This window comes from Callospermophilus lateralis, chromosome 11 (genome assembly GCF_048772815.1).
Source record: "Callospermophilus lateralis isolate mCalLat2 chromosome 11, mCalLat2.hap1, whole genome shotgun sequence".
Classification (NCBI taxonomy): domain Eukaryota; kingdom Metazoa; phylum Chordata; class Mammalia; order Rodentia; family Sciuridae; genus Callospermophilus; species Callospermophilus lateralis.
In genome coordinates, this window is record NC_135315.1 from 51,269,661 (window position 1) to 51,286,069 (window position 16,409).

The 16,409-nt window shown below is 43.8% G+C and overlaps 1 protein-coding gene and 1 pseudogene across 2 annotated transcripts in view; one reads left to right on the forward strand and one right to left on the reverse strand.

The window, feature by feature from the left end:
* Positions 1-5,956: 5,956 nt before the first annotated feature.
* On the reverse strand, positions 5,957-6,075 carry LOC143411099 (small nucleolar RNA SNORA40; annotated as a pseudogene).
* A 561-nt stretch (positions 6,076-6,636) lies between these two features.
* The window catches only part of Dnah2 (dynein axonemal heavy chain 2), a 104,450-nt gene continuing 94,677 nt past the window's right edge, over positions 6,637-16,409 (forward strand). The window contains exons 1-4 of one of the 2 annotated variants that reach the window (XM_076869827.1): positions 6,637-6,702; positions 6,790-6,880; positions 9,072-9,133; positions 11,397-11,567. In XM_076869827.1, the coding sequence (XP_076725942.1) occupies positions 6,637-6,702; positions 6,790-6,880; positions 9,072-9,133; positions 11,397-11,567 (390 nt within the window). Of the gene's footprint in view, positions 6,703-6,742; positions 6,881-9,071; positions 9,134-11,396; positions 11,568-16,409 lie in introns of both variants that reach the window. The other variant, XM_076869826.1, reaches the window with a different exon arrangement.

Here is a 16,409-nt window from a genome sequence, read left to right on the forward strand (position 1 = left end):
AAACTGAAGTACATTCCTAGCTCCTTTTTATTTTTTAATTTTGAAACAGAGTCTTCTAAGTTACCCAAGTGGCCTTGAACTTGAATCTTCTTGCCTCAGCCTCCTGAGCTGCTGGGGTTATAGGCATGTGCCCATCTTGCAGTGGGACTTTTTTTTTTTTTTTTTTTTTGGTACCAGGGACTGAATCCAGGGGTGCTTAACCAATGAGCCACATCCCGACCCTTTTTAAAAATTTTTAAGTTTTGAGACAAGGTATTGTTAAGTTGTTAAGGATCTCGCTAAGTTGCTGAGGCTGACTTTAAACTTGCTATATTCCTGCCTCTCCTGAGCCACTGGAATTATAGACGTGTGCTAACCTGTCGGCACAGTGGAACTTTTTGATGGGGAATGGTTGATATCACATCTGGAATTTTAGTTTAGAATGAAAAAAATATATAGAGAGCTTCCTACAGGGCTATGTAGACAACCATGGACATAGGGATCCCTCTTGTTGGAGAGATTTTTGAGGTCTGTAGGCAGGCCAGGAGAAGTACTGTATGGTGGTTTGGAGGCAGGGGGCTGGCTGGCATGGGCTCAGAGAATTGGGTGGGGACAAGAAAAAAGGATTCAAAATGAATGGCAATAACAACTGGGCATGGAGAGTGATGTTTGGAAGGTGGCAGAAAAGGCAGAGTCCTGGAGGGATTTTGGAAGGGACCAGTTCCAGGTACTTCGGATTATCACAGGGAATTAAAGTAGCTGTTGGTTTCCAGGTTCTCCCTCTTACCCCCTGTTGCCATCAGAAACTCAGGCATCAGCTCCCTGCAAACCCAGTGGCTGGTGGTGGTAGGGAACTGAGCAGCCTCAGGGGGCGGCAGCTGGTGAGTGGGGAGGAATCTGTGTGCTCAGCAAACAGCAGCCTCAGTGCCCAGTGGCTGCCTCCTCCCTCATCAATCAGCCCCAGCCAAATGTCCTTGCATTCCCACCACCCCAAGGGGACTGGGGCTGGGCCAGGGTCCCCAGGGGAGTGAGATGGGGTGGGGGGGACGGTAGGGGTGGTGCTTGGCTTTCCATCCCTTGGCCTCTGTTCTCTTCTCTCTGGAAGCTCTTAGTTCTTCATGTCATGGAATGACAGTCCTGGCCCCTGCCATCCTGGGGGCATCAGCTACAAATCACCTGTGGGGGGCTGCTGGGAGAGAAAGGGAAAAGAGGGATGAGTCAGGGTTGCAGAGGAATCCACTTTAGTTCTCACGGGACCAGCCCAGAGCACAGTCAGCAGGGAGGCTGTTGGCACAGAGTCCCTGTCCCCACCCACTGCCTGGCCTCTCCATCCTGATGGATGCTCTGGACGGAGACCCTGACCCTTTGAATGTCCCCTCTTCCCACCTTCTCCTAGCCCCCAGCCCTCATGTCCTGCTTCCTGCCAAGATCTGGAAGTCTGGCACCCCAGCTGACCCCAAATCTGATGCTCCCCATTGATCCTCTAGATTTTAGCCTATGGCCCCTTCTCCCTCTTCTCAGCCCTTGCTCCCCTCAGGGACCTAGGCGCCCTGCCCACTCTCTTCCATAACAACCATTCTTTTTGGAGTTGCTTAAGACTTTAATATCATTTCATTAAGTCAGTAAGTTTATAGAAGGTTGGGGGCACAAAGAGACTGGGGATGGGCCAGAGAAGGCCAAGGTAGGGGGGAAGAAGGGAAGACTTCTCCCAATCCCCTCTCCGTGGAGATGGCTCTGAGAAATCAAATATTGACAGTGAGAGAACAGAACTTATTAAATGTGGGACAGGGGAGTGTGAGGGAGCTGTGGGAATGGCCGGATGCCTGAGTTCTGAGGGTTATGAAGGTTCCAGGCAGCCTGTGGCTGGAAGGATATATAAGGTTAAGGGACTTGAGAGTACAACTGTTCTATCCCTTTCCTTTGGGATGTGCTGTCTTGCTACCCTGTTTCTCAGCTGTCCCCAGTATCCCCTGGGCACAAGACCCCCATCACAGCTGTGGCTGCCCCCCCTTCATCTCTTCCCCCTACCTCCACCTCTGTTGATGAGCTTCAGCAGCGTTTAATCGGATTGAGCAGTAATTAGCAAAGCGAGATGTTTGATTACCTATTTAGCATAATGTGGGGGGCTGGGATCCCTAGGCACAGCCACAGTTGAGAGGGAAGTCAGAAAAGAAATGGGGTCTACGCAAAGTTCTTTTCCCTGAGGGACTCATGAACCTGCCCTTGAGGTTCCTCACCTCATACCTCCCCTCAAATTTTTACTCCTTTGGGGCTTTTCCCTGGGGGTTCTGACCAATCACATCAGCTCTCTCTGCCATCTGGCTAGAAGATCACTTACGTGTCCCATCTTTGCCCTGCATGCCGTGCAGCTGGTTTTGGGGTGTGGCAGGAACTTTCTTTCCTTCAATTCCTGATATCAGCAACAAGAGTCTGGGCTGTGTTGGAGGCCTTAAATCGGAGCCCAGAAACCTACCTTAAAGATAATGGTAGTGACAGGGATGGGACAAGGGCAGGGGCTATAGATTCTGGAAATAAAGATGGAGGGTAGTTGGGATGGTGAGGTCAGGGTGTGGATTAATCCACCCGCCTGTCAGTAGTAACAGATCGGCATAATGAGACCTGTCAGGTGTGAACACCCATCAGAAAAACGGGGAACTGAGGTGCCAGCTTCTCTCCTCATCCAGCAAAGAAAATGTCATCAATTTAGCTCCTCATGGAAATGTAATCAGTGGGCTCGCTGCTGGCTTTGTCTTAATTAGGCACTATTGATGGAAGCAGGGAGGGCACCTCCCCAACCCTCTGATTCTGCTTCCTCCCTGTGTTTCCCAAGTCTCCCCAAAGCTTCTCCTGGGCCTAGGTACAGCTCGGTCTTTTAGGCGCCTTCTAGCGGCCCCAGCCCACAGCGCCCCCTAGCATCCTTTGGGGTCTGCCCCTCTTCTACAACCCCTTTCTCTCGCTTCCCCAGGACGCAGCCTTTGTTCCTATGGAGAGCAAAGACCCTCCTCAGCCCGGTCACCTTCCCCAGGGAGTCCCCACCTCCTGTCTCTCCCGCCCCACCTCCCCCCCCCCCAAAAAAAAAAAAACACCCATGTTTTCCAAAGCCAATCCTCCTATTTCAAAAATTCCAGTTCCAGTCTTCCTTCTCTTTCCCCGCCCGCGACACCCAGGAATCCTAGATCCCAGTCCGGACTAAGAAGGGGGAACGCGCTGGAGGGCAGGGGTGCTCCAGCCCCGGTTTTTCTCCCGGACCCAGCTGCAGCCACGGCTGCCTGGAAATCCTGGAGCACCTTTTAGATGGCGAAAGAGCCTTGCAGGCGGGACTCCGGGCGCCATCTGCTGGACCCGTTTGGGCTGTAGCCCACACACCTGGGAGCGGGGTTCGGGCACTTGGGTTCCCTAGTCTTTTCAAGGTCCTGAGGGACCAAAGCGCATTGTTTCCAGCCACCGTCTTTCCAACTTGGTCCTCACACACGGCTCCCACACCTTCCAGCCCTCCAGATTTAGTTGCTTTCCCCTAGACCCCGCAAGCCCTTTCGCCCTGGGTCCACGCAGGGTAGACCCGCGCGGGGTGCGGCCGCAGAGCAAGGATCCACAGCGCATGAGCAGGAACGGCGGACCCGCCACTCACTCCTCCCTGCCAGGGGTTGCCATGGCGACGCGTACAGGCGCGGGCCTCAGAGGGCCGAGCGGGGCAACTTCTTAGCTGGTGTGGCCCCATCGGTCGGTCTAGGGAGGAGAGGGTCGGCGTCGTGAGGTGTGTGTCAGGTCAGAGGGAAAGAATGCTGGGGAAAAGGGACAGTAGTGAGAGGGTAGGAAGGGACGGTTGTGGGGGAGAAGAGGCAGTTGTGGGAGAGGGAGCAAAGGATAGTTGTTGGGGGAGGGGAGAAGGAGGGGCAGTTGTTGGGGGGAGGGGAGAGAAATGGGCAGTTAAGGGGAGAGGAAGAAGTAATTGTGGGTGGAGAGGGAGAAGAAGGGATTGATGTGGGAGAAGAGGAACAAGAAGGCGCAATGGTGCCATTGAGGAGGGGGCAGTTGTGATAGTTGGCCGGGGGAAGCTATTGTGAAGAGAAATTTAAGAAATTTAATTTAAGAAACTTAAGGAGAGGCCATTGAGGTATTTCCCAGTAATAAAGTGAATCCCAAGGCTAGTTTGACAGCGTCTCCTGGGGTCTGAGGTGCAGGTTCTTGGGGTGAGCCCCATAGTGAATGCTCCTGAGGCTTCAGTTTGAGGCAAAGGGCAGTTTGATGCATCCCTGGAGGCTGGTGGAGAAAGCAGCAGTGCCGCAGTTGGTTTTATTGATTTGTTGGCCTAACAGAACATTTTCCTTGGAGCAAAGTACAATTCCTTCAAGTTTGAAATTCATAACCTATGATCAATGTCTGTGGCAGCCTGTAGGGATGAGGCAGGAAAGCCACAGGTGGCTGTCAGGCTATAGTTGAATGAAGAGGGAATGGCCAGCCAGTCCAACATGGCCCTTGGGATCCCCTCCACCCCACAACTGGGGACTGAACCTGGTACTGCAAACATCCTAGGCAAGAGCTCTACTACTGAACTATATCCTTAGCCCTTTTTATTTTGAGACAGTGTGTCACTAGTGAGGCTGGCCTTGAACTTGGTTGGCATCCTCCTATCTCATTTTCCCAAGTACCTGGGATTCATGGCTAGCTGCCCTCAGAGTTCTGCCAGAGGTGCTTCTTTCCTGACAACCTACTTTTCTGAGGCACTACCGGGCCTTCCTCATGCCTTCATTTCCTTTCCCCCTTACACAATTTACAATTCATTATTAGAGGGCTTTTGTCCTTCCTTCTTCAGTATGTTCTCAGGGCATTTGGAGTTAAATGATCCTGATCTTACTTATCAACATAGAGTCAGCCAACTGTGCCAAGAAATCTAATTAAACACAAAACAGGGTTCCTGCCCCTCAGCAATTAAAAAGCTAAAAAGATGAGTGGCAAATACTACTCTTCTTTGTTTAAGGCTGTTGTAGATTTTAATGTGGATAACAGGAATATTTTTCCATTTAACTTAGGGGGTACATAGGAAAACCATTTAGTTTGCTAGTTTGCTACATTAACATATTGACAAAAGGCAGGGTACTTGGGGACAGTCTTCCTTTCTGTGGGTGGTCTTTCACTCACCCAAGGTTCTATACAGCAGCTTGGTAGATTTTTTTTTTTTTTTTAAGAGAGAGAGAGAGAATTTTTTAATATTTATTTTTCAGTTCTTGGCGGACACAACATCTTTGTTTGTATGTGATGCTGAGGATCGAACCCAGGCCACATGCATGCCAGGCGAGCGCGCTACCTACCGCTTGAGCCACATCCCCAGCCCTTGGTAGATTGTTTTAAATTTTCGTACCAGGGATTGAGTGGCTTAACCACTGAGCAACATCCCCAGCCCTTTTTTAATATTTTATTTATAGACAGGGTCTTGCTGTGTTGCTTAATGCCTAACTAAATTGCTGAGGCTCTTTTTTAATCTGTAATCCTCCTGCCTCAGCCTCCCAAACCACTGGGATTACAGGCATGTGCCACTGCATCCAGCCCTTGATAGATCTTTTCTGGATTATCCTACATTCTCTATGCCCCAGGGCTGACACAGGGATTCCCAAATCCTCATTAATAGGGTGTCTGTTATCTTTTTTTTTTTTTTGCTACTGGGGATTGAACTCAGGGGCACTCGACCACTGAACCACATCCCCAGCCCTATTTTGTATTTTATTTAGAGACAGGGTCTCACTGAGTTGCTTAGCACCTCAATTTTGCTGAGGCTGGCTTTGAACTTGCAATCTTCCTGCCTCAGCCTCCTGAGCCCTGGGATTACAGGCATGCACCACCATGCCCCATGTGTCTGTCATATTTATTATTTATTTATTTTTGAGATTCTCTCATGATCTGTGCTTTTTGTTAACTTTTTAGTCTTAGAACCAACCTTTTCATTTATCAATATCCCATCATTTTAAGCTATCTTAGATATAGTATTCCTGTTTATATGTATCAGAATTCATATTGAACAATGAGTTCTGGGTTGCAAAAGAGGATTTATTTTTTGCACTTGTCTACTGTTATCTTTCAACTCTAGTTATTACTAATACCTTGAGAGACTAACTTTGATTTTGTTTTTGTACTGGGGATTGAATCCAGGAGCACTCTGCCACTGAGCTATATCTTCATATATCCCCAGCCCTTTTAATTTTGAGACAGGGTCTCACTAAATTGCCTAGGGTGGCCTCAAACTTGGGATCCTCCTGCCTCAGCCTCCTGAGTCGCTGGGATTATAGGCATGCTGTCACATCCAGCCTGACTTGGACTTTAACCAAATGCTGTACAGAAAGTAAGGTATCCCAGGAAAAAAAAAGCAAGAACCCCAAGGCTCCTGTGTTATTTATTTACTTTTGCATGCTTGAGATTGAACCAAAGGCTTCAAACATGCTAAGCTCTACCACCGAGCTATACCCTCAGTCTCCATGGCCCCCATAGAGTCCAGGTCTGTTGTTGAGGAGCAGGGTAGAGGTGTACCCAGAATAGATGATTCTATGGGGGGATCTCATTCAATTTGTGAATCCAAAAGAGTCTGTGTGATCAGGGATCTTGTTTTGGGGTGAGATCTGATGGTGGACTCTCCATTCCCATGTATCTCTAGGTTTTGCCTGAACCATGTCCAGCAAAGCTGATAAGAAGCGGAGAGTGGGTGGCCGGGGAGGCACCCGAGGAGGCACACGAGTAGGTGCCCGAGGAGGCGCCCGAGGAGGTGCCCGAGGAGGCGCCAGAGGAAGCCCCCGGGGAGGCCGGGCAAGTCGAGTTTCTCAGGCCGCTCTGGCTGCACGGGATGCAGAGAATGACCAGGCCACCACTCGACCAGAATCTGAACCTGAGCCTGTGCCACTCAAGGAGGAGCCTGGTAGGTACTTGATAAGGAAGGGGATTCTTAGATATGGAGGGTAGGGGAAAATTGGAGGGGCTTGAAGGTAGAATGTTTGTATTTCCTGAGTGTCTTAGGGCTGAGGAGCAAGTACTCTCACTTCTGTGTCTCTCCTCACTCTTGTCCGGGCATGAGGACTTAACAGAACCTCAGGCCTTCTGCGGGGACCCTTTTCTGTGCTTCTTCTTCCTGCTCAGCCTTATTCTTTCTGTCTTGAAATTTCCCACCAATGCACCAGGAGTCCATCAGCCAATCCTTTCTCTAGCCTTTTCCTCCTTATTTCAACTGTTCTTGGTTGTTCCCACTTCACTGCAGAGGGTTTGATCTCTTCCTTTTTCCCATTTTCACCCTGGGTGGCAAAACAAATAATGTTTTTCTCCCATTAAGCCCATCACCATGGAGACTCAGCCTGCTTTGCCACCCTTTGAATCCTAAGCCCGGCTGATGCTTTCTACCATCTGTTGAAGGCTTCTGTATCTCCGCCCTCATTTTGGCAGGGACTTGGTAGACTGTGGAGGTTCAGGTTCAGGGCGACAGGAAAAGAAATCTAGATGGAGGGAGCAAAGAGTTTAAAGAGGCTGCCTCTGTGGCTTTGATCCAGGAACCAGCAGGTTTGGAAGGCTTTTGGTAGCTGTTGCTGTCACTGGGCTTTTGCTTAGAGCACTGGCCAGCATAGATAGGACTGAGCTAAGTATAGATTGGGGCTTCTTGACACTGCTAATAACCTAAAAAGATGGAGAAAAATAGTATCTTTGCTGCCCCACTGTTTTTTGTTTTGTTTTGTTTTTACAGTGCTAGGGATCAGACCCAGGGCCTTGTGCTGCTAGGCAGGTGTTCTACCACTGAGCTACATTCCCAGTTAGAATACCCTTTTAATATTAATGGCTAAGAGAATAAGGGTGGATGTGAGAGAAAGGTCCAGAGACATAGGGATCTGACCTAGGCTCCAGGACCTTAGAAATGTGTAGCATTTTTTCTTCTGAGTTCTTAAGTGCTTATCTGAAAGCAGTTTAAAATGAGTCTGACTTCTAGAAGCTGGGAGGTAGGAGAGAAGTTAAGGAGGTTCAATTGTGTTTGGAGAATCTGCTGGGGAGCAAAGGGAAGGGAGGCGCTTCCAAAGAAACTCACTGGCCTCCAGACACCAAGGATCTCTCTCACCATGGCCCTAAGCTTCCTTATTGTTTGATATGGAGCCTTCCAGCTGCCCAGCAACCCGGGTAGAGGTTCAGAGAGGACTTGGGCCTCCCAGGCAGCCCTGAAACCAAGATTAATCCCTTTAATGGGACTGAGGCCTATTTACTGGAGAAAGAAGGGGCCTAAAATATTTCTTGGTGGAAGATTGTGGGTTCAAGAGTAGAGAGCCTTTTTTTGTTTTGTTTTGGTTTTCAGAGCTGGGGATGAAAGAAGGCTTCTCATACATGTTAGGCAAGCACTGCACCACTGAGCTATACCCAGAACCCCTGATCAACTTTCTAAATTAAATTCAGAGATAATTCACTTACTATAACATTCAACTTTTTAAAGTGTACAAATTGCTGGGTTTTGATGTATTCACAAAGCCGTGCCACCATCACTAATATCTAATTTTAGAACATTTTCTTCCCTTTAGAAGAAAGCCACCTTGACAAATTGGCAATAGATGACTTCTACGTCTTCTTAGTTGCATCAGAACCTTGCTTTTTATTTTTTATTCATTAAATTAATTAGCTAGACAAGAGCTGTACCACTTAGCTACACCCGCTGTCCATAATCTTGTTTTTAGTAGCTGTCTTCCAGATCCTGGGAACCACTAACCTATTTTTTATCTTTATGGATTTATCTATACTGGATATTTCATATGTAGGAACTCATATAATAATGTGGTCTACGTGACTGACTTTCACTTGGCATCATGTTTTCAAGGTTTGTCTGTGTTGTAGCATGAATCACATTCCTTTTTATAGTGTATTATATTTCACTGTTATGACAAGATGACTTTCATTTATCTGTTCATAGTGTTAATAGATATTTGGGTTGTTTTTACCTTTTGCCTATTGAGATACCAACATCTTATATGAGCTCTGCTTTCAGGGCTCTTGGGTACAAACCTAGAAGTAGAATTGCTGGGTGATATGGTGACCATGTTTAACTTTCTGAGCAGTCTTCCTTTCTCTATCTTTATTCTTCCTAGAGCCAATTTTGGAAGAACCTGAAGTAAAGGAACAACAATTGGAGGAATCTGAGATGGATGTGGTAGGCTTGGGTCTTCCCTGAGGCTAATATTTCTCCCCCAAGATGGGTAAATCAAAGGATCAATGGTGGAAATATGTATGAGGAATTCTCAATAATGTCACTTCTCCCTACTTAATCTTTGCTGGTAGCCGACTCACCACAGATCCAGTCGATGAGTAAAGGACAAAATGGTCTAAGCTCCTTTCAGAAGAGGGCCTTCAGTGAGGAACTGCTCTCCTTTTTCTGCCCACCCTTGATGGGTTTTATGGGTGGACATGGGAACAATTGAACAAACTGAATAATATTGTCCTATTTAGATACTAGTTTCTAAGACTTCTTTCTTCCTTTCATTCAGTTCTTTTCTTTGAAGAATTTTCAGAAGCTGACTCAATCACCTTGAGAAATTGGCACTAACTGCCCTCTACATCTTTACTTACAAGTTGCAGCAGAGCTGAGGCATATCCATATTGTTGTGGGTGAGAAGAATAGGGTGGTGACTTGGACATTTTTTTAAAAGGAGAGAGAAACATAATAATCTCCCATTTTTAAAAATTGGAAGAGACAGAAAATACAAAGAAAGGGAAAATAAAATAGCATTACCACCCAAACACATTCAAGATTAAGATCTTGACGTATGTCTCTTTTTTCTGAGCATAAATTTGCATTTTTTTGTGTAATCCTAACTGTACCACACATTACGACTTTTGTGTTCAGATTTTTCATGAAATATTTTATCATTCTTCATGATTTTATGTAGCTTTTGTAAGCACTATTTTTAATGGCCATATACTGTTCTCTTAGGTGCATGAACCTTAGTTAGGACATATTCTAGTATGTCTTGCCACTTCTAATGTTTTTCTTTGATGATAATACTGTGGTAGATATTGTACATAAAACTAATACTTTTGAAATACTTAATATTTCCTTAAGACAGAGTCTTATATGTGGCGTTACCAAATCAAAGAGTAATTTGATTGCTCTTCTAATTTTTTTTTTTTTTTTTTTTTTGGTACCAGGGATTGAATGTAGGGGCACTTAGACCACTGAGCCACATCCCCAGTCCTTTTTATTTTTTATGTTGAGGCAGGGTCTTGCTAAATTGCTTAGAGCCCCGCTGAGGCTGGTCTTGAACTTGTGATTCCTTCTGCCTCAGCCTCCTGAGTTGCTGAATTACAGGCATGTACCACTGTACCTAGCATTTGCAATGTTTTTGCTATCTAAAACCAAATTGTTTTCCAAATTGATTGTATTTTTTGCTCTCACATTAGCAACAAACCCTTTCAAATCCAGGGGTTATCAAGTTAGCAAGGATTTTATTAAAGATATAGGCATTAAATGATGTCTTTATTGTTTTTATTTGTATTCTTTGACTTTAAGTGAAATAAAACAATTTTTCACATTTGCATTTCCTCTATTTTTTGACATGACACATCTCTTCATGCCCTTTGGTCCATTTATTTATTGGGGTCTTGGTGTTTTTCTTATTGGTTCATCCATATCATATGTAGGAAAGGTCTTAGATCACTGCCAATTAAATTGTCTTGACTTGGAAACTTCAAGAGCAATTCCTTCTCATCTTTTAGGATCACTGGGGGAAGAAGGACAGGGTGACTTCTCAAGTTCACTGAACTATATCTTTGTCTCTTCCAGTTTCCTTCATTTATTTAGTAGAGTTCTATAGATTAATTTTTTTCTAGCCACCAGTTTTACAATTTATTTTCTATCTTACCAGTATGTTCTTTGGTGCTTTTCAGAACCCCCACCCATTACTTCTTCCTTAATGCTTTGTTGATGGGCTTTTACCTGTATCATACTTATTTTAGCATCTGTGTGTGAGGGGGGTGCTGCTTTAAGAAGAAATTGCTCTGGTACTCTTATCCCTTTTCTGGTTCATCATCTCCTGCTCCTAATTGCTTGATCTAGGCTAACATCCTACATGTTCCCATAATTCCCTTTTACTTTTGAGATTGAGGGTTGCTTGAGAAAGCATTTTTTTTTTTTTTTGCAATTACAGGCATAAATGAAATATCTTGGGAAGATAATAGCCCATCGTTTTCCTCTATGACACATTCTGTTTTCACTCTCAGAGGCAGGAGGATCTATTGTCTCGTTTTTTCAAAAGCCTGAAACCTATCATTCAGTCGTCCTCAGTTTTCGCTGCTGAATTCTGAGCCTGTCTGGCTTTTCCTCTCATGTCCCACGTCTTAGTGTATAATTGTGGAGGGGAGAATGGCTCATTCTAATAACTTACTGATCTGCCTCTCTGTCTGCTCTCCTTTGGTAGAAGCCCCTCTTCCTCTCCCGAGCTGCAATGACAGGACTGGCAAATGCAGATTGGACAGAGGAACATGATGCCATTCTGGAACATTTTGCCCGGGAACCCACGGAATCTATCCTTACCATCTTCGTTGATCCTTATTTTGGGCTGAAGTTGGAACTGGGCATGCCCATACAGGTGGGTATTCCACTTTCCCACATCAGGGGTGGTCTTCTAGGATGCTGAGGGTTCCTCATAGCTCCAGCATCCTTGAGTCTTGTTGTCTTCTGTGCCAAGGCCCATGGAGCCCCATTGTGTATTGGTGCCCTACCTGGAAGCAGGGGTACAGGGAAGGATGAGACACCATTTTACTTTTAATATAACATGGGCTAGTGGGGAAGACAGATATATAAATATTTACTATATCTGTATGTGTGTGTGTGTGTGTGTGTGTGTTTGTGTGTGTGTGAGTGTGTGTGTGTATTTTTTATTTTTTGGTGGTAGTGCTGGGGATAGAACTCAGTGCCTCATGAATACTAAGCATGTGCTCTACCACTGAGCTATACCTTATGATGTATTTTGATGCATGGGCACAATGTTATAGGAGATTCCAGGAAGCAACTAATAGAGCCAGTAGAATTCTGGGAAAACTTGGTGGTGATATTTGAGCTGGGCATGAAGGTGGTAAGTAGGATTTCATCAAGACCAGGTGAAGACTGTTCAGTAAAGAACACTTAATGTGGGCTGGGGTTGTGGCTCAGTGGTGGAGTGCTTGCCTGGCATGTGTGAGGCACTGGGTTCAATCTTCAGCACCACATAAAAATAAATAAATAAAATAAAGGTTTTGTGTCCATCTATAACTAAAATATTAAAAAACAAAATATATAATGTGTCAGGTATGGTAGCTCATGCCTGTAATCCCAGTGACTCAAAAGACTGAGGCAGGAGGATCACAAGTTGGAGGCCAGCCTCAGCAATTTAGTGAGACCCTGTCTCAAAATCAAAACCAGAAAGGATTTGGGAATGTAACTCAGTGGTAAAGTGCCCATGAGTTCAGTCCCTAGTACCAGAAAACAAAAACAAATGAACCAAAAAACCTCCCCCAAATATATTTAATTTACACAGAAGAGTATGATACTTGAGAAGGTGGGTTGGGTCAGTTTGTTTAGGGCCTTATATGTTATATTAAACAAATTGGCCTGTGTTCCAGAGAGAGCTATTGAAAGTCTTTTTTGGTTTAGATAACTATTTCAACAATATGGAGGATATGTTAGAGAAGGGTAGACCTAGGGTAGGGAGAAAAAGACCTAGGGTTGGGAGTAAAAGAAAGATACCCAGTAAGATGTTAATGGTAGAATCTGCGTCACTATTGTAAGATTCTTTTAACTTTTCTGTACGTTTGAAAAAATTTGAAATAAAATATTGGGGGAGAAAAAGGTTGTTGCTTTGCTTTTATTGGCAACACATACACAAAACTTGAAATGATAATGAAGTTTTAGCATGACTCTGCCATGATGACACAATTTTGAAGCATTCCATATTAAACAAAGATAAACAAGTCATGGGTTTTCCTGTGTTGGCAATGATCAGCCACAAAACATAATGAAAAAATGATTTCACACAAAAAACCCACAAAAATTTGGAAAAATGTTTCTATTTGAATGTAAATATTTAATATAAAGTGAGATTTATGCAAAAGGAAATAACTTTGTGACAGGCCATAAAAGAAGACTTGAATAAATGGTGAGCGATATCTTGTTTCTAAGTGGGAATCTTAATAGCATAAAGATACTTTGCTAGGCATAGTGATGCACACCTGTAGTCCCAGACACTCCAGGAGGCTGAGGCAGGAGGATCCCAAGTTCAAGGCCAGCCTTGCAACTTAGCAAGACCTTGCCTCAAAATAAAAAAATAAAAAAGGGCAGGGAATATAGCTCAGTGGTAGAGCACCCTTGGTTTAATTTCCAGTACCACACTAAAGAAAAAAGAACTGTAAAAGATATTTAATCTAGGCCTGGGGTTGTAGCTCAGTGATAGAGCACTTGCCTAGCATGTGTAAGGCATTAGGTTCAATCTTCAGCACCACATATAAATAAGTAAAATAAAGGTGTTGTGTACATCTACAACTAAAAAATATTTTAAAAGAGATATTTAATCTAGAAATTTACCTTTTTATGTTTGTTTTTGGGATAGGGTTTTTCTATGTTGCCTAGGTTGGTCTTGAACTTGTGGCCCAAATGATCCTTCCACTTTAGCCTCCTGAGTAGCTGGAACTATAGGAGCATGGCACCATGCCTGACAAAAATGTATCATTTTTAATGCAGCTCCAGTCATAGTGCCAAAATGTCACAGTCCTAGATTCCTGTGTAAAGGATTTTTTTTTTTCTTTTCGGTACCAGGGATTGAACCCAGAGGTGCTTAACCACAGATTTACATCCCCAGCCCTTTTGATTTTTTATTTAGAGACAGGATCTTGCTAAGTTGCTCAGGGCCTTGCTAAGTTGCTGAAACTGGCTTTGAATGTGCAATCCTCCTGCCTCAGCCTCCTGAACTCCTGGGATTACAGGCATGAATTACTGTGCCTGGCAAGGATTTTAAATTAAATCCAGGAAAAATAGCAAAGATGATGAAGAAGGAAAATAATGGAGGAGACATATGAATATAAAATCCTTTTTATTAAGCTACAGTAATTAAAACAGTTATACTAAGTCGGAATATGTTATAGCAACAGTACAGAAATGTAGAAAGTGCAAAAATAGATGTTATTGGTAACAGTACAGAAGCATAGGAAATATAGAAAATAGAAGTAGAGAAACAGATATGTAAGCATTTTCTACAAAAAATATGGCATTTTAAAATCTGTGGCAAAGAATGGATTAGTCAATGAACAGAATTTGGAAACATGCAAGATGAAGTGTTCCAATTAAAAAAGAATCTATTTAGCTTGCTGAAATACATTCTAAATAGATTATCAGTTTAATTGTGTTCTCCTGGTTAAGATGGTCAGTTGAAACTTCCTTAAAAAACTATTACTCTTGAGGGTTGGGGTTGTGGCTCAAGTGGTAGAGTGCTCACCTAGAATGAGTGAGGCACTGGGTTTGATCCTCAGCACCACATAAAAATAAATAAAATAAAGGTATGTGTCCAGCTACAACTAAAAAAATAAATATTTTATAAATAAAGATGTTGTGTCCACCTATAACACACACACACACACACACACACACACACACACATATATATGAAACAATAACAAAAAAAATTAGCCTTGAGCTGGGCATGGTGGTGCATGCCTATAATCCTAGCAGCTTGGGAGGCTGAAACGGGAGGTTTGTGAGTTCAAAGCTAGTCTCAGCAAAAGCTAGGCACTAAGCAACTTAGTGAGACCCTATCTCTAAATAAAATGCAAAATAGGGCTGGGGATGTGGCTCAGTGGTCAAGTACCCCTGAGTTCATCCCTGGTACCCCCTGACCAAAAACAAAACAAAACAAAACAAAACACTATTACCCTTGAAGAGATGTGGGCACAGCTCAGTGGTAGAGCTGCTTTTCAAGCGTGCCCAAGGCTCTGGGTTCAATCCCCAGCACTGCAAAAAACAAACAAAAAATTATTACCCCGGACTGAGATGTAGTTCAGCTATAGACTCCTCTAGCATGAAAGAAGCCCTAGATTCCATACCCAGCACTGTGAAAGAACTACAACAAAAATAGACAATAAATAAATAAAAATAAAAGGTTTATCAATGGCAAGCTTTAGCACTGAGTCCAGGCACCCACCCTGCCCATAGGAAGGGCACCCCGCCCCCCCCCCCGCAGCTGAATGGAGGGAACCTTGGATCATTTACAAAATCTCGAAAGAGAGAGCAAGCCTCAAGCCTCAGCGTTTTAACAAAGATTAGATGCTGCCTTAAATTAGCCTTGACCACCTGCTCATTCCCTCAATCAGGTCTCCTAGGCTAGAGAAAAGTGAATACAATATAAAATACCCAATCCTTTCACTTTATCTTCAAGAGGCAAAATAAACTGGTCCTTCACAGTGGGACATCTAGAAGTCGCCCACAGTATGTTACAGCCAAAAGAATGAATTCATAGAGCTGCCCGAGCATGAGCAAAGTGAGGAGAAATTGCATGGCAACGGCAGGCATATTATATCAAGACAAAAAAAAAAAAAAAAGGAACAAAGCATGCAAAGAAGGAAGACATAACTGAAAGAACAGAAGGAAATTCCTCACAACAGCATTATGCTATAGTGTAACCTAATACGAACATACATTCAATTTTTTTAAAATGAGAGATGAAATGATAAAAGGTGAGAATGAGATAAAAGGAAGACTATAGGTTTTAGAAAATAAATAAAGCTGCATGTTACAAATCTGGTAGATTTGAAATGGCAAGGAACTGAAGAAATGATGCTGAAAAGCTTGTCGCTAGAGGAGAGACTTGAGGTAATCACAGGGCGTGCTGGAGAGAAGGCCAAAGTCATTAACATAATTAGAGAGGAAGACTAGCATAGATGATCTAGGGGAGTATAGAGAGCCAGCAAATGACACTGAATGTACATTTAAAGATAAAATACAAAGAATTTCTCCCAAATACAAAAGAACCAAAAGGGCACACTATATTCCACAAAATTTGTTACTCAAGGTTTAATGTCAACACATACCTTAAGTTACAATACTAAAATTCAAGGATGCTAATTCTTTGGGAACATCACCTATGTGCTATTCTTGCCAAGAATATTTAACTTGAGGGCTGGGGTGTGGCTCAGCTGGTGTGGCCTCACTTAACAAGTGTGAGGCCCTGGGTTCGATCCTCAGCCCCACATAAAAATAAATAAAATAAAAGTATTGTGTCCAACTATAACTAAAAAATAAATATTTTAAAAAGAATATTTAACTTGAATGAAATAATTAGGAAGAAATCAGATGAATCCAAATTAAAGGATATTTTGGAAAGCCACTGGCTTGGATTCTTAGAAATATCAATCCTAGGGCTGGGGATGTGGCTCAAGCGGTAACGCACTCACATGGCATGCGCAGG